This window comes from Heliconius melpomene, chromosome 10 (assembly GCF_056956725.1).
Source record: "Heliconius melpomene rosina isolate 202511_hmr_F chromosome 10, ASM5695672v1, whole genome shotgun sequence".
NCBI classification, from domain to species: domain Eukaryota; kingdom Metazoa; phylum Arthropoda; class Insecta; order Lepidoptera; family Nymphalidae; genus Heliconius; species Heliconius melpomene.
The window spans coordinates 10,819,055-10,845,055 of NC_140398.1; the positions used below are offsets into that span (position 1 = coordinate 10,819,055).

The 26,001-nt window shown below is 33.3% G+C and overlaps 2 protein-coding genes across 2 annotated transcripts; one reads left to right on the forward strand and one right to left on the reverse strand.

The window, feature by feature from the left end:
* Positions 1-12,035: 12,035 nt before the first annotated feature.
* On the forward strand, positions 12,036-23,953 carry shn (zinc finger protein schnurri). Its single transcript, XM_085191018.1, has 6 exons — positions 12,036-12,427; positions 15,384-18,683; positions 18,764-18,931; positions 20,365-20,612; positions 20,696-20,889; positions 20,990-23,953. Exons 2-6 carry the CDS (start codon positions 15,405-15,407, stop codon positions 22,621-22,623), a joined length of 5,523 nt encoding a protein of 1,840 aa, XP_085047144.1. The 5' UTR covers positions 12,036-12,427; positions 15,384-15,404; the 3' UTR covers positions 22,624-23,953.
* On the reverse strand, positions 23,865-25,866 carry Polr2K (DNA-directed RNA polymerases I, II, and III subunit Rpb12). Its single transcript, XM_085191019.1, has 3 exons — positions 25,659-25,866; positions 25,413-25,505; positions 23,865-23,999 (listed from the first exon to the last, which is right to left on the reverse strand). The coding sequence occupies exons 1-3, from the start codon at positions 25,723-25,725 to the stop codon at positions 23,977-23,979; spliced, it is 183 nt and encodes a 60-aa protein (XP_085047145.1). The 5' UTR covers positions 25,726-25,866; the 3' UTR covers positions 23,865-23,976.
* Between the last annotated feature and the right edge of the window lie 135 nt (positions 25,867-26,001).

The window sequence follows — 26,001 nt, forward strand, 5'->3', positions numbered from 1 at the left end:
TATTTTATACACTTGCTTGAAAAGTGGATGTATTTCATTCATTTTATATCTGTTGCATGAGAAATACAGGTGCAAAATGTTTTAATTATATGAGACCATGGAAATGTGTTAGATTTTTTCTTGGAAATATTAAAATCATTCAAAAAAAATTAAAGGAGTTTTAATTTTTCTTTTTATGACCATGTGCTAAGTATTATTTATGAATTTTTAAATATTTTACTACTTTAATTTTCGTATTAACATAAACAACATGGAAAAAGATAAATCAGAAATAATTTATTACAACTTTACAGGCAACACTTTTTGGAATAAAATGATGCTGTATTTGATTCGTGTTTTAAAAAGCGTAGTCATAGTCCATCATTCGTAATAAGTGTTAATGGGTACGGTTGACATCGACGGCGACCGTCGGTACGGTAGCTCAGGTTCGGCCGCGACTTGCGTGTGACCTCGAGAGAAGACGCGGGGAGCGAGGCGCTGGGGAATCCTTCTGGCGCCAGACCGGCCCGCGCCCCGCGTCGCTCCGCGCGCCCCTCACCCGAAATAGATGCACGGTGATTTACGCCTCGGGCGTATGAGTAAATATGTTGCTTGCCTGCCTGCCTTGGCACGTCCGCCCGCGCCCCCCGCGTCCCGCACACCCGCGCGCCCCCGCCACCCGCGACCGCGCAGAATGCGTGCGTGGGGCGCGATGACGTCGACAATCATTTTATAGTTTACAAGAACGCCACGGGGCGGAGCGCGGGCTCGCGGGCTCGCGGGCGGCCGCTTGCAAGGTGAAAAGGTGAATTTCCGTCGACCAGATAGTTATTTGATGATAAACGAACCGAAGATAGCTGCATTAAAATACTTTCAACACTATTTGCCATTTTGCCTACGTATATGATGGTGCCGCTTGCTTACAAGTAATTTTGGCTAACATTTTGACATTGAAGAATGCTGATAAAACTGTTTTAAAATTAGAAAATTCGAATTTGTTACGTAAATGGGCCTTATTTTGTTAGCAAAGGTGTAGGACCTATATCTGTACCTATATACCAGTGTATTATTATAAATCGTTAATTACCAATTTCATAAGAAATAATAATTATGTATTATAGTAATTAGTATTCTCTGATGGATTAAGATAGTAGGAATATTTACAAGAACTGTTATCAAACGACTGATAGTTTTATCAAGATAGACACGTCATATATTATGATCCTTTTTGAACGATTCTAAGAATTATCTGCCTAATCTTTATTTACTTTGCGCATATATATGTGTTATACAGTGTTGATTGTTTTACATCAGTTTAATACAATAATATGTTCAATGTATTGCGGCGTTCGGTTCCGCCACTCAACACGCAATGTCTCCAGAATTCTGCGGAAAGTGGAGAACGGTTCACACTATGTTCCTTCTACCTATCTTGCTATGTGCGGGAGGAAGTTATTATTACTCTTCCAATATAATTAAGCGTCCTTTCATATTCGAGATTTTTCATTAACGGTCGTCCGCTGCGAAGGCAAAAAGCGCTTCTGAGTTCTGTACGACCGGTCCCACAGGTTCTTACGAGTGCTTGCTCTTACCATGGCATCTTCTCCATTCATCGCATAATAATTCGTCATGCATTTGTTTCAATTCCCATATTTTCCTTGTTATATTTCAGTCGGATGGTGCCGTATGAACGTGATAATGATAATAACTGATAACTACGCATGATTTTATTTAATATTATAACATATTTTTATTGGAACGTAAACAAAAATTATTAGCGAATTTCTGATAAATAGGCACATATTCAAATGAATCCAAAGTTTAGCCATAAATTTACTCCAACTCATTGGAAATGTTAATGAGTAATTATGTTAAATGTAGTTTAGTTTAAATAGCTAACTATGTACTTTATATTGTGTTTTACTTTTTTACACAGATATATCGGTATTATCGCCATTATTGCCTTTTTATTGAGTTATGACTGTAGGTCTTAGAGTTATTTTTATTACACAGTACGGTTAAGAAGTCGCGGCCTCCCTGACTCCTGAGGTTATGGTTTCTGAACTTATGCGCATTGTTCGCTCGGAAAGAAAATATTCAGAAGTAAGTCGTCTACAGCTCACTTCAGTGAGGCTAGGACTTGTTGACTGTACAGTGTACATAGAGTAGGGGAGCCAACCTAAACTGTGTCTACTGAAAAAAGAAGAGATAGCAAATGAGGCTACCTATCTGTCTCTCTTTTTATGCACGTGTGTAGTGACCAAACTTTTTACTTGAAATTTAAATAGTTTTATTTGTTTATATATTTTTATTGTGACGCATAAAATGTTCTAAGTACCTATTTGAATTAAAAAGGCGCCATGAATGTTTCTTTGCGCATGTGTGACAAAGATAAGTGTGAGTCTTTCATCTCTTCAATTATTTGTTTATTATTTAGTTGACACTCGCACTCATAGGCTCCCCTACTCTATGTATAATTATTCTAAACTGTTATAAGCTTATAGGCCAGTATGATAGGTAATACGACATTTTTTTATATACTTTCATTTGTTTATACTGCACGGGGACTAGGATACGAGTACCAGACTCTTACCTAGGTTATCTTTCGTTGGTAAATATTTTAGAAAGGTGTTTATCACAATGATAAAGTAAAAAGATATCGAGTGGCTAGTAAACGTTTTCTTATTTTGCGAATCAATTATTACATAACTATTAATGTCTATAGTTATTATATTTATAAGTATGTACCGAATAGTTTGAATGTCGTTGCAACAGACTATGTGAAGGCAGGTGCACCTTCGAACGTACTGGTTTAGTAACTTCTGCGAGCCAAAAGTCAATGTGCTAAAATTGCGATACGTTTTCATTCTACATCATGAAATAAAATTATTATTGTAGAGTTTTAAAATAGTGTTAATGTTTTATTTGCGTAACATGTCACGTTTTAATTATAAAATCATTAGGTATAACGTATATAAGTACCTTTATACATACTTATATACACCTACATGATTATGACAGCTTATGTAAATGTCATTTTGCTTACGTTAAAGAATAAATTATGCAAGTGTCTTAGGTCATCGAAATACAATGCTCAGTGACCTTTATTGAATTTACTCTATAAAAGTCTTCGAATCCATAGACCTAATGGTCATTGTAACTTTGAAGATATTTTTCTTACTCATTATTTTATAATTCTATGCAAATATCAGTGGAATTCTGTCAAATTGTAAAATAATACGCATAAAACGCAAATAAATTAAATATTATTACCAAGGTTTCTACTATGTATGTTTAAATAATTATTAAGTTAGTAAATAAATTCTTTCATTGTATTTTTTTTCCAATTTCACACTCAATTAGCGGAGACGGTAGAGAGGACTTAGAGCTAAGACACTCGGTTTTCCTTTCCACTCGAATTCGGAACTTAATGATACGCTTTCTTACATCAAAGCGGAAAAATAAAACCATTTAAATATAATCACTACAGCCTCTAATTGTAATTATTTATATAAATTTTGCCGCGGATTTGACTCCATTTTTCGTATGTCAGGTAAAATGTCAAAAAGGTGAGGGCCATCCTTACCTTACTAGCTTGTTTGTAAAATGAAAAAAAAAAAATACAGTCGAATTGATAACCTCCTTTTCTTACAGAAGTCGGTTAATAAACGACGATGACTAATGTTAATCGGTCACAAATCGAAAAATACAACAAATTGGCAACGGTTGAACAACATATAGTTTGTATATGACATTTTAGTATATAATATTATGGTAATATATTATAATATATTTTTTTTATAATATATATACATATTGAGCTAAGCCTAAACTAAAGTTTGTTTAATCTAAATCTATTTGTTGCGAACAAGAGCTCAATTTTGACAACATATTACAATAAGAGCATGATTCATGTATTATTGTAAAATATTTTGCCTCACGATGTCGTTATGCCATATCAATATATTGCGCGACCAATTTTCGACATTCATTCATATAAACAAGCTATTAATGGTATCCATTAATAAAAATATTTAATTGGTTTAAATTGTTCGTAGCAATAATTGTAATGTTTTTTATTCTGTCAGTCTCGGATTTTTTTTTAAGTAACCACTTATATAAAAATTGTCTACAAGTTATAGATAAACTGAAGAATAGGGTTTTTAAACACAAATATACGATTATGTTAAGACAATTTAACAACAATATTCAAATAAGATCAGTCGAGTGATAACGCTTCAAGTAACAATTCATAAGGATCACTATGGCAACGTTCGCGAGGCCCGCAGGCGCCTCCCTTCATCTATACATATATACAGGGTGGAATTGTCAGCGGCACTTTAAATGAAACCACAGTTTTAACTACTCTATAAAAGCCTAATATAATTCGGAAAAAAAAAATAATTCTCAAAAATGAAAAAGTTTCTTTTTCAAACAAAATAAATAATAAAATTATCGTTTTAAAATAAAACGCCATTTGTAAAGTATAACATAGGCACGCACACACTTACCTGTCAAAGCGGCAACGTCGCATACGTATGTGTGCGTGACACGAAATACAGGTGGATAAAAATCGTGAAATGAAAAAAAAATCCTACGTCCAAACCGTTGAGGTGCCTTGATTATTTTTTTTAATTCTGGGTTTGAAATATTTTACCCTATATGCGCTGCCTCTTCCACCATGTATATTTCTACAATTTTAGCTTAACCGTATATTTACTGCATCAACAATATCCACTAATTTAAATGTAACTGATATATTTTAAAAATGCAGTAATTAAATAAAGTGTCTACGAATGAGGTAACTGTGGCATAGGGGCAAACGTTCCATGTCCACCTGCTTGGAACACGTTACTGCAGATGCAACTGTGTAATAAATGTAATATTAATCTTGTAACTTAAAGAATGTGAAAGGTAAGTACGTACAAATATGTTTAATAAAGCAATTAAGTAGTTAAAAAACCTTTATAAATAATTTTCGCAATACTGTAAAAGTATATTGATAGATATTGTATTTCAACAAACATATAGGTGCATATGTATATACATATGCACCTATATGATAAAAAATTCAAATATATACATATGTATATATGAAAAAATTCAAATATATACATATGTATATATTTGATTTTTTTTACGCTTTATCCCAAATGTAGCAGGATAGGCATATATAAAGAAAAAATATCATTACGAACTTCGTGAAAAGCTTTAAAAAAAATTATACAGCAAATGATAGAGAAATATTCTCGCTTGGAAACTGAAAATTATTATTATACTAAAATTATGAAGACTAACTACCACACCACATAACTAAAACAGATTTAATTATCTGTAGAAATTGATGGCACAATTTAATTAGAATTAGGAAAATAATTATAATGAAATTGTTTTAATTTCCCGTTCTCGTGACACAAAAACGCAGTGACTCAAATTTTGGTGGAGAACGGAGTGTGTTCACACAAGATTGTCCTTGCCTACCACTTTTAGTTGCAGCAAGTTCCAATCACAACGGGTGGTGCATGGAAGTAGCATTACAACTTACGGGCCATAAAGCCCACGCAAACGAAGTTGCGAGCAGCCAATAGTTTAATAATAATCCAATAAATTTCTGCTAATTGATCTCTAGCCAAATGACGTAACGATAAACATTTATTAAAGTGTTTTCCTAGAGTATTAAAAATCGATTCCAATTTCCATATCGTGCTTTATAATTATAATATTCTCTTTTCAAAAATAACATCTTAGCAAGAAGGATTCCTTGTTTCCTAGAATTATCGGAATGGTAAATGTGAAAAAGTTGGTAACCTGAGGCGGCGGACGGCGGACGGCGGCGGACGGCAGGAGGTGGCGCGTGCTAGAGGATTCCGAGAATTTTAACACCGGTTCAACACAACTTACTAATGACGAATCACGGCCCGAGGCTGTCATTGTTTGTTACGATTCTACCTTTCTTATCTTCGAGACTTGCGTATTATAGCCTATCTTTAAATATAATTATTAGTAGGTAATTATTACATATTGATTCTTTATCTTGACTTTTATTTAATGTCATGCTTACTTTTATTAAAGATATATAAACCACAATAGAGTTTTACAAAAACTCATATATTATACCGATAGATTTATAAATCAAATTTTTCGGATATGCCAACAGGTGGTCAGATAAACTTGCAATAATTAAAATCTGCAATAATGCAAGTTGCTGCTTTCAAAGCCATCATAATTTCAATATTGTTTAAACTATGAGCATTCAGAGAGAATGCTTTAAATGAAAGAATTACTCTTACACCTCTTCTATATACCCAAACTTTCAAATTACCATTATCTACTAAATATGTTTAATATTTTTATAATATAAAGGCTGGAATTATATACTTGTAGGTAACCTGTGTATGATAATACCGTAAAAAACGTTTTTGTTAAGCTTTATCAACAAATGTTGAAAATAAAATTCTCAGTAAATATGTATGGGCATCAAGACGTTGGAAACCAAAAACAAAACGTATACTGATTTTATAAACAACATTAATTATTTGATTAGGTATATTATCAAATATTATTATAATTATCTATATATATAAAAGGACTTGTCCTCACTGACTGAGGTAAGACGCACGCACAGCCGTAACTGCTGATGGTAGAAACGTGAAATTTGGACAAAAGTTTACTTTCGTAATCTGGACATCCACTAAGAAGGGATTTTGAAAAATTTTTACCCTAAAGGAGTGAAATAGGGGTTCAAAGTTTGTATGGAAAAAAAATTAAATCGGCACCGATTTTTATAAAATTTGAAATTTAGATTTTTAAAAGTATTTAATTGAACACGTGTTTCATCGTTTTCTAGAATTCTCCCCCTAAGGGTGCAAATAAGGGGTTGTAAGTTTGTACAGATTTTTTTAAATCGTCACCAATTTTTATAAAATTTAAAATTCAGGCTCTTAAAATGATTTAATTGAACATATGTTTTATGGTTTTCTAGAATTCTTCCCCTAAGGGTGCAAATAGGGGGTTGAAAGTTTGTATGGAAAAATTTTCAAATCGCTACTGATTTTTATAAAATTTGAAATTTAGACTCTTAAAAATATTTAATTGAATATGTGTTTCATGGTTTTCTAGAATTCACCCCCTAAGGATGCAAATAAGGGGTTGAAAGTTTGTATGGAAAAATCTTCAAATCGCCACCGATTTTTATAAAATTTGAAATTTAAACTCTTAAAAATATTTCATTCAACACATGTTTCATGGTTTATTAGAATTCACCCCTAAATAAGCTAGCGAAGCTGCGCGCGTCCGCTAGTTATCTATAACACCTCGACGCATATCAATGGAAAATAAATGAAGTAGGCAATTATTCAGCTCCATGTGCAGAATAACCACATGTTAAATAATATATACCTGCATACATATGTTTATCTTGAAATTACGTATATTTAAAAAAATAAAAAAGTAAAATATTTTTTTATTTAATAAGACAATTTATGATTTAATGGTTTAAGTAAATATAACATATTTACATAAAAATTTACCTATTGTGTTCTTTTTTTGAACTTGAAGCAAAACATGAAATTAGATTACAGTGCGAATTTTGTTCCACATTATATCTAATATTTTATTATATTTGCTATCTTTTATCATAACTTATCATTATCAGCTTATAAAGTGTATTTATTTCTAGAATCACATGAAGCAGAAATTGTAAATAATATTTATCTGAATATAAGTTGCGAATATGATGTAAAGGACAAAATGTTTTTAATTGAAACGGTGTCTGTACTTGGAAGATATTTAAAAAAAAATTTAGTAGGAACCTTTATTAACGTAATAGAACCCAAAAAATAATTTTAAAAAATTGTGTCTGTTTGTCTGTGCGTTTGTTTTCGCTAATCTCAGAATCGGCTTAACTGATTTGGATGCGGTTTTCACTATTGGATTCTGGCAAGCTCCCGAAAACATCTTTCTGATTCATCATTATGCTATTAAGTAGATATAAAACAGCCTTTACCGGTCGTAATTAAGACAAAGGATAATAATAAAATATCACAAGCTGTGATAGAATATTCTTTTTATAAGATGAAATTTGTGTAGGTGTAAAGAATGCATCTCGGAAGCAGGAACTCCTCCCCAAATTCGAGTGCTGGCAAATTACCAACGGTAATCCCAGCTTGCCTCTCTGTCACTTCGGGATTGTACTTGTGATGAAAGGGACATAAGCCAAATCTATTTACAGTTGGTATCATTTCTCTAAAAAAATACGAAATTAAAGGTAGAAAATGTTTTTAGAATTTACGCACTGTGTAACATGAATTGTAACATTAGCGTCCATATATTTTTTAAAGATCTGTACAACTTCATACTATGCAAACAATAATTATCGTCATTGTATATTATAAGAGTAGCGAGAACGAATTCTTAGCTATTTATTTGGTCAAGTGGTGTTTGGAGTGGCTGACTCACGTATATTATTATCACAATTCGCACATACATAGCTTTAGGTATTTAATACATGAAAATGACGATATTCTCGGTATAAGTGTACAGGTGCTTTTTAATTCACTAATTAAAGTGTAATTTAAATACGAATAACATCTAGGTGAAGTAATTCATTTTGCATTTTGTTTTTTGGGTATCGGATTTTTATAATGTGTAGAGTATTTTATTTTCAATTATTCTGTACAATTATTGTAAGTTTATTGTGATGTTTCCAATTTCAATTTCTGTTAGTTGTACCTATGTTTATTATTAATGTTTCCCTTCGTCTATGACGTCAACTCATATCATTGCCAAAATGAAGTGTTGTGTTATTTTTGTTCGTAGATATCATTTTTAACATGTCAATGTTTATAAAGTGAGGAATATACACCAAAATTATATAATTATATATATATTATGTAATTATATATATTATATATAGATATGTACTTACACCTTATTAGGAAAATTATTATTGCTTTCAAAATTAATAAATCAGTCAGTACATACTACATACCAACTGTTTCAAATATATTTGATACAATTATTTTATTTATTTATAAGTACGTATGTATACATACATACTTTTTATTCATATAAAAAATAGGCAGGTACGTGCTTTCCAAGAACTATTATATAGACATTTTATTTGGTTAAAATATGAAACATCACAAAACTGTAGGTAGATAGAGCAAAAATATAATATGTACTTCACTGGTTTTCCCACCTCGTTATAATATAAAGAAAATATAATAAAATCAGCTACACGCTGTAACCCGCACACAGTAGGGTAGGCAGAGGGAACCTAGTGTTAACACTCCGTTCCACACTTTCCGCCGAATTCTGGAGGTATTGCGTATTGAGTGGCGGAAGTTAACTCCGCGCTTTGCCTCGACAACAGAGTGAAGAAATGAAAATATAAATTTTGAATAAATATTTCATTTCCTCGAGTGAGGATCGAACCCACAACTAGTCGCGTTTATAGTTACACTTTGTGCCCCTGCGGCACGACTGGTCTCAGTGATATTAGAGTCAATACATGTCAATATAGTAACAATCACCTCTAAGTAATATTTATCTTGCTTCCTTAAGATGTGTGTAAAATGTAAATGTAATATAACAAATACATAATTTTTAATCTCACATTATCTTTTCAAAAACATTATAAGTATTTCATGAATCACCTTATGAAGGTACTCCCGATAAAATATTTATATTATGTGTCCAAGACTTTCATTAAATTCCTTTGCGTTTGCGTGCCATTCATCGCTATCGATTAGTTTGGTATAAATAAGTAGGCGTTACGTAGCCGGTGTACAGAACACCTAACAAGGAGAGCTGTGGCGGGGCGCGGCCGAGAGCCCGTCGCAGCAGCGCGGGCCCGCATACTCGTATAGCGGTCAGGCCAGCCGCCAGCCAGCCGATGACCTGGTTGCGAGGGAAGCCCGACTGGAGTGGGGGAATCCTTGCTCGTTTCGAGGCTTTCGTTCGACGTACACCTATTAGTGGGACACTATACTCTCATTTTACATCTCATTTCCTTTAAATATACAAAAATAATCAATCACCAACTATCGGTAGATTGGCTGCTATTGGCTATTTCAGAGAATGAACGTGTTAATTCTAGAATATGTACCAATTTTGACATAATTATTATCTAATTGCTAAATCATCTAATGTAGGCAGAAACGCCATTCGTGTGAGTGCGTGTAGAATGTAGTAGATATTGTGTGTTCATTTCAACGCTCGCCACCAAGACGGGTTTCCCGCCCACGCGACTCTATGGCGCCTGACCGGACCAGCAATTTACTCGATAGCTACAATTCTAATCGTTTGTTTTTATTTATTATACGTTACAATGATTTTTATAATTACCTAATAGTAACTTTTTGTTTATTCATCTTACTTATTCGAAATGTCTCAGAATTTCTAAAAAATAGAGTATTGGGTCACGACATTACGTAGTTATTTATTTTTTCAATTGCGATATGGGAAAGCCATCACCCCCGTGGCATGCTCAAGGCCGCGTGATGACGTAGCACGCCAGCAACAGGCGGAGAGCGTCGAAAGAAACAACGCAACAAGTGCTCCGCGCCCAGGCGCCCCCGCTCTCGTGCGCGCTATATCTTCATTGAGATACCAATGTTATTTTTATAAAGTAATTAGCTCATTTGGTTTTACGAAGCCAACTTTAACATTTATATATGAATATTAATACACGCCTAATTTATTATCATAACTTTCCAGCCCTTATATCAGATAGAGATACCTAATTATATTTTTGATAAAAAAATATATTTCTGACGATATAACCTACTTTTCGTGTTGTATAGAAATTGAATTTAAATGAGTGTGAATATAGTAGGTATCAGTGTTCCGTGTATCACTAGTTTCCTGAGCAAGAATCGAGCGGCTGCTCGCTATCGACATAGCGCGTGCGTCATCACCTCCGCACAACTGATAAGCGCCTTGAATTATCATTGCAAATAATGTTTATACATTCATATCTGACTTGAGTACTGAGGACGAGGAGTTCCTCCACTGTTGCTTATCATCATACAATTTATTAACTAAATATTTAGATTAATATCCACAGTGACGCGGCCTTATTTGTCTTTCAGCAAAATAAGTAATGAACTAACAGTTTGATAAAGAGGTCTTAGCGATAGCGAGTTCATATGATAATTTAAATATAGGAAAATACCAGCTCTTTATACAACTTCGAGCTATAAACAACATTTTATATATATATTACAAATAAAATCCTGTGCAATAATAATAACCAGTATGGGAATGACTTATTTACCATTCACTGCATGGTGTAGGTCTCTTGTTAAGCCTAATTTCTCCACATTAATAGATGTGTTCGATTTTTTTGTCCAATCGAGATATTAAGATTTAATTAAGTATACAAAATCTTCGTAAATCAGTCGTTTAACACATTATACAGAGAATGTAAAATGAACAGTGGCACATAAAGCCAATACCCGTTCTAGCCGAGCGCAACCGTTACGAAATCACTGCTGCATTAAAATTATATGATTAAGGCTACCAATACTCATAAATAATTGCTGTATCTTAAGATCTTGTTTTTTCTTATCATAAATAATAGTTGAGTTTTAAAGTTGTTATTGCTGAAAATGATTACAGCGAATAATACAATCGTAATAATACAATACATTTTAAATATGTACCAAACAACACGAACAGGAAATTTATATCGAATAAGTAGGTATTTATTTTGCATAATTGTATAGAAAATCCGTGAAAGATGGCACTGTAATCGTAGTGTTAAAGTCCGTGCATAGATACGTATAAATAGATTACAACGAGCGACCGATCCGGTTGCGGAGAAGGAACGAGATAGATAGACGCGCCATGAATCACTTCTTACAGCGAGCGTCGGGCCGCGGGTGTACGCTGTGGGTGTACACTGTACGTGTACAGTCAGAGAGGCGGCCGGACCGACCGCGGGGGTGGGGGCGCGGGCGGGGGTAGCAGCGCGCGGGTTGCGGGCAGCGCGGGGGCCGGGGGTTGCCTACGGCCGAACGGAACGGAGCGATACGAGCCGACGACAAAGTACAACTAAAAACAGTTGAACAGCCAGTCGCGGCGCGGTAACGTGCGTCGCTCGCTCCTCCTGTGCATGCAGCCGAAATACATTCACGCTGCAAGCTCCACTGTGAAATAGGAAATTACGTACACATCACTAATTATCATAAGTGAAAAGAATAGCGCTCCTCTGCCCAAGTGTAGTGACCAGTGACCAGTGACTAGTGACACGAGTGTGACGGTGCGAGAGTGTACGCGAGTGTGTGTGTCGTGGCGTGGATCGCGCAATTATTAACGATGATTCACTTGCGCGCGGGTGAAATGCAGCCTATCGGACTTGTTGACATATGTTCGGGAGAAGTAAACAAATGATACCGAGGATACTTTTTATATAATGGTGGATTGATTCAATACTACGCGGCCGGTAAGACATGTTTCCTTGCTCAGCCTTTCGATATTGCAAGCTATTTACCACGTTCTGTGTTTGTTTTCACACAGGAATTGTGTCCGATCGATGGACAACTGAGGAAGTAGACCCCTTGAAATTAGGCCTAACATTATATATTTACTTCTTATTCTTTAATAGTTATTTTATAATCTTCATAAAACCTTATCTTCTATTTTTATATAATAAGTACCATATTAAAGATAAACAACGCAAAGAGTGACCTTGAAATAAATATAAGGTCTAATAAATAGTCGAAAATATTTTATTTGCAAAACATAAACGTTAGTTTTTTTAAATAAACTTTCTAACTTTATTCACATCAGACATATTTTTTTTCATTGATAAATATAAAGAGTTTGTCAAAAAATATAAAAAGCAATTGTATTTCTACGAGAATTCTACATTACAATACTAATATACATATAGTTGAGCAATATTTGGTATGAAAAAAATATAATGAATATTTTAAGAAATTATTATTTTTTGGGTTCTACATATTGTCTTGAGCAGGATCGCAGGTATACAAACCGTTTTTACATAAAATACGATAAATGGAATATATAATAAGTAGGAGCAAAACAGGCTGGCGGCAGACACAGGCGTCGCCAGGGCCGCCTGGCTTGGCGCCAGGCCGGCGGGCGGCGGCCGACTATCGGGATTCCTTTGTCTCTAATATATCTTTGGTTCTCTATAACACCCTAGAACCAGTTAACTGCATATTCCGTAGCGCATTCAAATATTTTACACTATGATAGTCTGAGATGTAGTTATAAAATAAACATATATCAAATGTAAGCTATATAAAGTGTTTAATTTGGTCTATATTCTTTGAATAAGGTACACGGCACAATCACGCTCTACTCTTTAATAAGCCACGCACACTCGCTCAGCTCAGGCGACATGTCGTTACACCGATCCGAGCACAGAGCAATCAGGTACATTAGTGTGCGTAATGCGTACTGCGCTTATTTGCCCGTTCGCTATAAACGAGCGGAGCGGCTCGCTTGTCTCCGGTTCTCAGAAATTGTAACGCCTTCTTGGAACGCAGCAACGCAGCCCTCCACAAATGCCTCGAGTGAGCGCGAAGCGAGGTCGTCACTCCACTACAAGTATTTGGATTGTAGCTAAATGAACACCCACACTTGCATAACCACATCTCTCGCTCGCTGTACGTTTGAAGCGCTTATAATATTTAATATCAAATATATCAAAAATTCATAATATAAAAATGACGAAATGACTTTAATTATTTTTTAATAAAATAAAATTTGATCCCATCTTCCAACTTTATTAATATGAGCTTATATCTGAAAATCTCTTGGTTCTTACTGATTTGCGAAACAATTGAAATGCATCAAGTGGTATTGTTATTTATTTTGAAGCTGAGAAGTTAAAAATAACATACTGAGATTCAAAGATGGGGAGATCCTCGTTTGCGAGGCGCAAGTTCGGCTTACGTCATAATGATGTCACATCGTACTATTAGACATAACATAGAGCAGCACATGCGCGTTGCGTCAACAGCAGCAACATTATGTCCGTATTTATGTACTTTGTTCGTGCTTTAATTATTAATTTTATGTTTTTTATTGACGATTAACTTTGAATATATTTAACGTTAGTTGCAGAGAAGATAATTATGATTATATGCAAACAATTTCATACGAGCTTGACATACATTAATCAAGACACGTCTTTGCTCTTACCAGTCGCTAAACCAGTTAATATATAAAGGATCTCAATTAAAATTAAGAATAAAATTTTAAGTCCAACTTAATTAGATATCCATAATACGAATTACAAGAAGGTCATTATTAATTTTAAGCTTGTAAATAAAAAAAATATTGAAAGCGTTAGACTGCACTTTTCAAATATCTAGAACTAAATAGGAAATATAGCAAATAGTAGCTTGTTTTTATAACCACAGATTGCTCCAAAATACGCATATTAAACGTCGCAAGGTAAAAAATATTGTAATTTATCAATTAACGCAAATACTAACAGTTATTTCTAATATTTGCTGTGACCATGTAGGTTGTCTAGTACTATAAAATCTTATTTAGAAAATCCGAAAAATTTTATTGTGAAAGTTGACAACATAATAGTGTTTTCCTATCTTATTATTATATTCTCTGTCTGCATCGAAATAAGGAAGATGTGAAAAAATTAACAAAATTAGGACATGTAATCAACTCTACATCAATAGCTACATAAATTCTCCTTTTCACGAAATTATATTGCGCGAATTTAAATGATGTGTTAGTTCTTTCAGGACAAAATTATGCAAGTAATAAACACATTTATAAAAAAATACATGAATAAAAACGAAAAACTTTTAAAAAAATGCCACTAAATTGCTTATTTACTGTTAAAAAATATTTATTTGAAAAATTAGAAACTCCTGTTTTTCTATATAACGCAACAAATAACTTTAATGCACTTTTCTCTATAACTAATATTTCATCCATTTTAAAAATAATAATAATAATAAAGCACACTTGCCTAATAAATAGCACAAACCTGCTAACATTAGCTAAGTTGCTCAGCGAACCCGTACGTTATTAAATAAGAGAAGTATTTTATTTTACTTTTAATAAAATTGTCCTTGCTTTTAGCATAAAATATTACTTTTTCTAAAATTTTAATTACTATTACTTATAATATTTTTGGTTGTAGCTCCACGCTGTGCCCCTCACACAGCAGCCACGCTTTGCCTCGACACCAGAGCAAAGTAATAAAAATATTAAATATTTCATTTGCTCGAGTGGGTCTCGAACTAAAACCTGTGGTGTTTACAGTCATACGCTTGTGTCCCTGTGCTATGACTGGCCTTATAATAAATAATTATGAATTCAATAAATGATTTGGAATGTGTTAGTTTAATTGGAAAGATAAAACGATAGTATCAATAATTAAAAATATGTTGTTCCAGGTATAAACGTCGCGTATAAGGATGCCGCTAACTCAAGAAAAACGTTTAGATATTAATTTTTCTAATAACAATGATCACAGCTATTTACACAAAAAGTTTAAAAAAATGGCATCTACATTATCGCCACTCCCAAATAATTCGATTAAAGGAGAAGAAAGCAGTCAGAAAGAAACAAGCATTACACATGTAGCGAGTAGTCATACAATTACAAATAGAAGTATTGCAGCAGCTCATCCTGAAATAGAAAAGATTAAAGATAAATATGATAGGCAAAACATAGAAATGGAGAAACATGTACAAACTAATTATAACGATGAAAATATTAGATTTAGCGATGTAAATAATTTAGTTCAAATTTCTGGTAAAACCAGTTTTTCTGAAGAATTTTTAAATAAGACTGAAATCCTTGAAAATGATTTTATAAAAGAAACGTACAGTGGTGGTTCCGGGCGGTATGTTTGCCCATATTGTAAAATATCATGTGCCAAACCTTCAGTTTTACAAAAACATATCAGAGCTCATACTAATGAGCGACCGTATCCTTGCATACCTTGTGGATTTGCTTTTAAAACCAAATCAAATTTATATAAGCATCGTAGATCAAGAACTCACGCTTTAAGATCACAAGGAGGAGACGTAGCTACAACAATAAATGAAGAAGATTTATCTGGTGATTCAGAAAGTGATACATCGATACCACCTACTTCGATATCTGATGCTGGTTCAGATGCTTCTATAATTCGTTTAGAAAATAACAGATGTAATGAATTTTCCTCACCTGAATTACCAAGTGATAATGCATCTGTAAGTACCGTTTGTTCGTTAACAGACAACAAGAAATCTAAAGCGTTGATTTACAAACCCAAATTTAGAGCTGCATTTTATCAACCAAGCGAAGAAAAAGATAAGATAAAGAGATCTATTTCTCAAAATGCAGATTTTCTTACGGAACATATCTCGAAAATTATATCAGATAATGAAGCCATTGTTGATGTCATTGAGACTCCTTTACAAAAAAAATATGGTAAAATTAAGCAGATAGCGGAAAAGAACAAAATGTTTTTAAGCGATGTAGAGATTAAATCTGAAATTACTCCATTAAATTTAACAAAACAGACTTACGAAACTGATAATAACATATTAAGGAAGCGGTCACATTCAGAAAGCTTCGCTCAACTTGTTGAAGACCATAAACATCCCCTAAATCCTGAGGGTTCAATAATAAAAGATCTTTTGCTTAAAACAAAAGCCAATGGACTTAACTCTTTAACAAATGAATTAGCTGATGGATTAGGAACTCTATATGTTTGCCCCCTATGTCAAATAGTTTATAGAAGTGCTGATAATTTAGATATACATAGATTGTACTATTGTAAGGGAAACATAAGTAACAATTCAACATTATCTCATAAGGATTTGAAAAATGTAAGACCTGAAAACATGTATGTAAGAAGTAATTCTATTAATGTTCGCTTACCAGAAAATCCAATGAGCCCTTCTCCCAGAATGAACATAGCTACAAAATCACCACCCCTTAAAAACAAGCCGGATAATTTAGTGATTATGAAGCCAGAAGGTAATGACATAATTGCCCCATTGCCATCCCCAGGCCCGCTTCTTGGGAATACAAGACTCGTAGATACTAGAATTCCATCAGAGTTTAAGAAGAAGACTGAAAGCTTAAAGCTTAAATCCAAAGAATCTAGCCCAAAACGGAGACTTGATAGCAGAGACACTTATAGTCCAAGATTAATGGATAATAGCTCGCCTCGTACAAATGATTTATACTCGCAACCAAAACTTAGATGCATGGAAGTTAATTCAGTAGCATTAAGATCTATGGAGGAAATTTCACCACACATTAGACATAATTCTACCTCGCTACAAATGTTTGGCGGAGAAGTAAAAATAGTCGACCATTCGGGTAGTACAACAACATTACGTATAGAACCAAGCAAAACGCAATTATCTCCTATTTTAATACATCAAAATCTCTCGCCTTCAAAGTACGCAAATGATTCTGAGGCGAGTAGTGTCGTTGTAAGATCAGGGTTACATTCTGGTGGTACTATTGTTCATAATCCACCTACACCAAAGGAATTAATTTCGACCCCGCAAAATCAAACTCCTAGAGCACCTGTATCAACACCGAATCCTCAGAGTGCAAACTTGATAGGCATTCATGATATAACGCACTTCCAGTTTCCACCTCTTAGTGCTATAACAGCTTATAATCCCTTAACTTTACCTCCTCTAAGTCCGACGTCTTCTCCAAATGGCGCTACAACCATATTGCACGGTGGAAAATTAATACCTCATGTACCTGGTATACCAGGTCCAAATACGCCCGGTTTATATATGGGGAATCCGAGTTCACAAATAAAAACTAATGATAGCTATAAAAATACAATAACGACTACATATGAGAACCTCCAAGAAAATATATCGTATAATATACATTCAGCTAAAGGATCGTCAGTTATAAACTACGACAGAATTCTTCATACCAGAAGTCCAAATATGAAGTCACATCCAGATATAGAAAGAATTAATTCTCAAAAGAATTATGGTCCCGAAGTTCAGAACAGCTCTACTGTTCCAATTATTAGGATAAAACACATAGATGAGCCTATCTCAGGGAAAACCTTTTTAATAAATAATACAAGAACGACGGTGCGTAGTGATGCAAGTGTTAAACGAAATGCTGATAGTCTATCCAGAACCCCGGTTTTAAAAGAGAATACGAATTATTTGTCAAGTAAAGCAAAAAATAAAGACGCTAATTTAAATCTTTCTTCCAAAATTGTAGATATTAAATCTGAAAATGAAATTAAAAATTTTAATTTCGAAAATTTTATAACTAAATCTGAGATCTATAATAATCAAATTCAAAGTTCTACGGAGGTCCAAAAAAATTGTAATGAACAAGAAATTGAAACTTCTGTCTCCATTCAAAATGAGAGATCTGAGACATCTTATTTTCAAAAAAATGTAGCCGCAAAGCCTGTTACAGAAGAACGAAAACCAAAATTTTTGCGACCTTCTACTCTGCCACTAAAGCCAGGAACTTTCACTCCAAAGAGGCATCACGGGATCACACCGAATGCAAACACAATGCCTTTAGTGTCTCCAGAAACCCCCCGTCCGGCTAAAGCATACGGTCAACTTTACTTAAATGGCAATGCATATACCTATTTAGGTCTCAAATGCTCAACGAAAGTTTTTTACTGCACAATAAATCGGCCACAGCCGACATATGTACCGAATCAACATTTTCTGTCCATGTACAGTAATTGGCAGGTAATTATAATTGAGCTATTGAATGGTGATCATGTAGTGTTATTGTTAAATGTGTAGTAAGAGCATGAATATGTTTACAGTTATTATCTGAGCTGACGCCAGACCCGCTGGGACTGTCAGCATCGTCTGCTATGTCTTTATATGACTCACGTCATCGACCGCAAAACGTGGCCGTCGCTGTGATTAAACAGGATCTCATATTGACTCATTCATCGCAATGGAATAAAAATTCGAAGGACGGCAAACAGGTATAAATAAACTCAGGCTAGATTAATATTATTATAAATTGCTTATAATTATTATACAAATAGTATTTACATATTAAAATAGAAAAGTAATGTTCGCCCGTTCATTCACTTGTTTTCGTATTTATTGTGTACTACAATCCTACTACTTATTGTCGTTATATCCTCTAATTAAATAATGAAGTAGTAACCTGTCCTACTTTAGTGGCCTTTTATGTAATATCGATTAGATACAGGTGGAAGTGTCAGCACCACATTAAATGAAACCACAGTTTTAACTACTCTATAAAAGCCTAATACAATTTTTTTTTCCCAAAATTGAAAAAGTTTTTATTCAAATAAAATAAATAATAAAATTATCGTTGTAAAATAAAATCCCATATGGACAAAAATCCCTAAATGAAAAAAAAAATCCTACGTCCAGTCTGTTGAGACATCTTGATTAATTTCTTTAGATATGGGTTTGAAATATTAACCGTGTATATGCTGTTTTCATAAATGGCTCGCTGATACTTCCACTCTGTATATATATATATATATATATATATATACTAGTGGACCCGGACGCGGCTACGCCTGCTTGAACTATAAGAATATTTTCGCGTAGGTCATACTATGCCGCCCGTACGCTAGGTCATTTCGAATCAGTGACATCTCCTTAATTATTTATTAGTATGTTATACAGTAAACTATAATTTCAATCTAGTCGAGTCTAAAAGTGACTGTAATATTTATTTTCATAAGGATTAATATCAAAATGTAGCGGTAACGGTTGCGTAGCGACGCGACGGTTGTTATTAACATGGCAGAATAAATAGCATGTCAAATTAGAAAGTACCTTAAAATATATTAGTTTATATGTATAATGTAATGTTATATAGCCTATAGCACTTCTGAACAATGCAGCTTTCATACAAAACAAAAACAATGTAAATCGGACCAGTAGATGGAGAGATCCTAGCGTTCAAACAAACAAACAAACAAACAAACTCTTCCGCTTTATTATATTAGTATAGATATATATATAATTTTAATATTTAATTTTATAATTAGACAATCAGAGCGTCATCTATTTGATTTAATGATGTCGCGCATCATAAAGTAATTCTTATATATTATTATTATCACTTTAGTGAATAAAACTTGCACATGTCCGTCCGCCACTGATTAAAAATTATGCTATCATTTAATTTTCAACAAAATTGACTAGCTTGAAATTATTTACTACACACGACTTTTTAAGTGTTATATTACAATAAACATTTTAAATAAAAATATAAAGTTATCATGTTTATCTATTCATAAGTAAATACATAATTTCATATGGTTTGTTGTTTACTTTTTATATTAATGATTTTACTGGCTTTTTTACATTTATTGTGATATTTATCTAATGTTTTGGTTATTTTGTTGTTATTTTATGTTTTACATTTCAGACTTTACAGCTAATAGATGCAAAAAAATCGGAAGACTTGAAAAACGCTGAAAATCAAGCAATACCTAAAAAAGAGTTAGCAGGAGGTTTCGAAAGTAATGAAGAATATACGTATGTTCGTGGACGTGGTAGAGGACGCTATGTATGTTCGGAATGTGGAATTCGTTGTAAGAAACCGTCTATGTTGAAGAAACACATTCGAACACACACCGATGTGCGTCCTTACACTTGCATACATTGCGTTTTTAGGTAATTATTTCAAATCTTGATTGCTTTCATGTTATAAGTCGTGTTTGTATGTCATCATAATAATTAATATTTTAAATTTTCAGTTTTAAAACAAAAGGCAACTTAACAAAACATATGAAAAGTAAAGCTCATTATAAAAAATGCTGCGAACTAGGCATAAACCCGAACGAGGGCAACGACATGGATGGCCCTGAAATGGCACAATGCTCAGGCGAAACGGATGATGATACGGATTCTGAAGGAGATGAGGGAAACGAGGGGGAAACTGAATCAAGTGGTAAGCTGTAGATATTATTGTCTTTAAATCACATGCTTTGTTATATATCGATGGATTTTTTAGAAGTTTTATGGGTTCAACTTTGGATTGATTTTTCCAGATACAGAAACTTGCAAGTCTCGTTTACCGGAACATGAAGCTGCCCACTGTTTGTTATCCTTGGGTAGCAGTCGACCAGCAACGTCTGCTACACCGGGTCTCATAACGAGTGCGCGACCAACCACCTATCCATATACTCCTATGTTACTAGACAGTATGGCGGATATTACTTCCGAGACAGTACAAGTTGTACAGACTCCAGTAATAGATACTAGGATGGACGTCGATAACGAACCAATGGACCTAAGCAAAAACGAATTAAAAACTCCTTCAAGCGCAGGTTTAGCAGAGATACCCACTGCTCGCGAATCAAGTGTATTAGCGTCGTTGGCGTCCAATACCGCCAAGTTACCGCAACATCAAAGTCAGTGGGTAAATGGGGAGCCAATGTTACATACATATTTAACTGAACGAGCCCTTTTAGACACAAAAATTAAACAAAGTCAGTTTACTAGCAATGCTAAATTAAGAAAAATTGAACTAGAAAATTCTCTGTATTTAGAGGAGGGGGGCGATAATAATAAGAAAAGTTCCAATTCATTAACCACTACATGTAATAACAATTTAAAAGTGACCAATGCTAATGATGCTGTAAATTCTAACACTCATAAAGATGATAATATTTACCATGAACATTCGCAAAATTCGACCAACAGCGACACAAGATCACGAACTCCTGGTAATTCTGAAAACGCTAAGCATGTAGTATCAGAATATTTAAAACAGGCTCGAATAATGAAAACTCTCGATGACCCTATACCAAATCATCCCGATTTGTCGAGCGACGATAGTAATAGCGGCAAAGTTATGGAAGATAAAACTAAAATGGACGACTTCGATAGTGATAACATGAAATTGGCGCCTTCAGAATATGATTCTGTTGCGCCCAAAGTAGTCATCGGGGTTGGGGGCGTAGCTTTTAAAGTCACTAAAGGCAAAGATTTTGAAGGTATGCCTTATTCACCTGGAAAATTGATGGAAGACGGGCGCAGAGTTTGTGACTTTTGTAACAAGACATTTACTAAGCCATCTCAGTTAAGACTGCATTTAAACATACATTATATGGAACGGCCGTTTAGATGTAGCGTATGCGCCGTCAGCTTCCGTACCAGGGGACATCTTCAAAAGCACGAACGTTCTGGCTCTCACCATAATAAAGTGTCGATGACATCTACATTTGGTGCCGCGACGTCGTTTAATCCACGTCCATTCCGTTGTTCTGATTGCAACATTGCTTTCAGAATACACGGGCACTTGGCAAAGCACCTACGAAGCAAAATGCATGTTATGCGGCTCGAGTGTCTATTTAAACTGCCATTTGGTACTTTTACGGAGATTGAGCGAGCTGGCCTAAGTTTAACAGATATTGATACAACAGATTGCGCCAGCTCGTTGGCCAGTTTACAGTCTCTAGCAAGAAAACTCCATGAAAAAGATCCTACGAAGTTAGAATACCGGGAGCCCAGCGCAGGTCCGGCACTGCCCCTGGCGGGCAGAGACTCATCCGAAGACGAAGACGCTGTGATCTCTGATAAAACTTGTGACAGTGTTAAAGATACTGAGATAAAAACTATTGAAAATTGTGAAAATCAAGAAACGAACAGACAAGTTAACTATAGTGCCACAGATAATTAGTGCCAAAATTAAACTAAGTAGAATATTTTTATGTGCAATTTTGTTTTTATTATTAATTTAAGATGTAATTATTCATACTGGGGTTTAACTCAGATGTGTGTGAAAACAAAATGATGCGCTTTAATTATATACATATTTGTATTTTATGTTATATATTGTGGTTCTGGAGACTATCATGTAAATATCTCAAATTGAATTAATTTTAATATTGTTATATTGCTTCCAGTATAAGGCTTACATATTATTACTTATAGCTCTAAATAGAATCTATGAGGATATTATTAAGTGTTCTTGGATTTGATGCAAAAAATGGGTTAGGACTTTCCTTTATGTCATTCAAACGTTAGAAATATGTGGTCCACGATTAAGATAAAGCTTGAAATATCAATGAAACATATTACATTTTAAAAGTGTACTACTATAGTAATTACTCTTTTGTATGTATTTTTATAAAATATATACTACATTTTATTTACACTGAAAAACTACTACTTCCAAAAATCCTTTAAAGTATCTTTTAATGTAATTGGCATATCAACTTCCATAAATGAAATTAAGATATTTTGAAGAGTCTTCCATATCGAAAAAAATAGTACTTGTGCTAGATATTTGTTTTATACTAGTTACTCTTCATTTGGGTAAATATTTGACTAATGTAATTACATCTTAAGCTGACTAATGACTTGCATACAGTTTTATCTCTTTAATAGAAATATTATATACATAATGTTAGGCCTAATAAGTTTTATATAACTTTACATACTTATTACATTGTAAGAATAACATATTTTTGTAGTTACATATTCTTTTTTTATATTCATAATCGTATTTATTCAAAATTTTGTAATAGTTATAAAGTAGGCTATATTGTAAAATGTTACGATTTATTCCTGTGTTAATTGTATTTTGTGTTATAAACATTGTATGAGTATTCACAAATACTATTTATATTCCAAATTACTAATCTACAAAAGAGAATGTATCTGTTATTTGAGTGTGTTATAATCTATAAATGGACACACATATCATTGCTCTATCTTAGTGTCGTTACTGTTTTACAAGCATTGTAACATATTATCTAATAATACTTTTATTAGCATAGCTAATAACTAGTTCTTTTTTATTTCAAATGTTCTTACATAATACATGTATGACGTAAGCATGTTAAATTAAGCAACATAAATGAAATCTGCTGTGTAGTTTGTACATACAAAAGGAAAAAGGGTGAAAAGAATTACAAGTCAAATATTTGCCCATTTATTGTTTTTACTATACATTATATGGATGAATATTTTATATAGATAAGATTAAAGTAATTGTAAAATTATAATGTTTATTTTTATTTTCTTCATATCACCGAGCATCGAAGACAACCACTGAATTTTTCAGTTAAAGAAATTTTGAACAATATAAAAGCATGCAAAAGCATATTCAAGTGAACTTGACATAAACATACATTACATATAGATAATTCGGCGTGGCGTAGAGACACAGCGTATTATTACAGGTGTTTCATTGTTCGATTCCCACTCTAAGCAATGAGTTATATTAATTTTCTCACTCAGGGTAAGTAGGCAAAGTGCATTGAAGACAGGCATGTCCAGAATGTGTGAAGTATCTTAATACAAAGTTTCTTCCCATCTAACTTGCTAACTGGGGAATTTAGCTTTAAGCTAAAAAAAGTATATGTAGTATTTTCGTTGTTATAATTTATTTGCAAGTAATAGAAAATAATATTTAAAAAAGCTGAGAGAAAGAAGAAAGAAAAGAGTGTTAGGCATACGAAAACTGCATACACAACTAGATTCTGATCAAGTGTTAATATCATGCTGGTATTGCTTTTAATCTAAAATAGAGATGTCTATTTTATGTAGATAGATAAATACACAATGCGCACATCTATATATACATGAAAAAAAAATTAGTACACCTTAAGAAAACTTATGGGGATGGACGACTGTGAAATTTGGCTAGGTTATTGTTTATAGAGGACTGCATTATGAGTTATTTATCCATTAGTTGCGCACATAGTTAATGCAAATTTAAGACTTATGTGATTTTCTCATGGTTATCATTGTCAGAAATTGACAAAATTAAAATGGCACCACACAATAAAAAAAGAATCATCCAAAACCATTCACTTAGACAAAAGTTCTGAGATAACAAACATTAAAAAAAAGAAAAGTTAGAGAAAGAGTCATAAAAATTAGAGAAATTAAAAGTGGAAAATATAAGTAATATTAAGTTTCACATAAGAGAAATAATATATAAGATTTAAAAAGTGTTGGCACACTCGAAACACCATATATCAAGAATTCAATTCAATTCAATTTAAAAAGTGTAGTGATTGCATGTTATTTTAAACAAATATTAAACTTGTAAGCATGCCATGTATGTGGTAAAAGTGGAGTATCATACTCCAATTACTGAAAATCAATATAAGACTTAAGAGTACATTACATGGAATCTTTATGGGAACTTCAAGAAATATGATTACTCCTTATTTATATCTAGGGGAATAAGGGTTATAGTTACCACACTACTATATAGTTCCTACATTGAATTTCCAACTTAATGTCATATATCTAAGATAGGAACTGAAATAATAGTATTTCAGTTAGTCAGTGGACACAATCTAAATATTTGCTTTAACCATATAGATTTTTTTTTTCTAAAATCATAATTTTTGTGTTTGTTGTTTGTATGTCAATTTTGATCTGTTTTTAAGATTTTTAAATTCAACTTTATGTAAGTTCAAGGTACATCATAAAATATTTTTAAAAGGATACATCTTTTTGTTCGTTTCTTGTACATAATCCGGTAACCGCATTCTCTACATCTTATGGGGTCTCTTGGTTTTATTTCATTTTCTCTATGGCATTCTGAAAATAAGCATAAAGTGAGTGATATTTTTGCATGTAATAGATAATCGAATTTTAACATACTAGTGTATAGTTAATGTTATGGTTATACTAACTCCAAAAACTAAAGAACTATTTCATTTATGAATTGTAATAATCATGTACATTACATACCGCCACATACGTAGATCATAGGTACTTTTGCAACTGAAGAACCTTCTTTGTTACTAGTGTCGGCCATTTTAAATCAGTATTTAGTATTTTGAAATATTTTATCAAAGAAAAAACAACATGTGAACCAAAATTTTGAAAACGTCGATTTATAAAAGCACACTGCAGTTGGAAGTAGCTTGACGTTTCAATGTCACAAGCATAATGTAGGATTGCACAAATGACAATTTATCGGTCTTGCCACATATAAACTGACTGATGTATTATCATTTAAAAACATTTTTTAACTAGTAAAATAGTAAGAATTGGAGAAAAAGTCATATATCATAAGTTACCTATATTATTA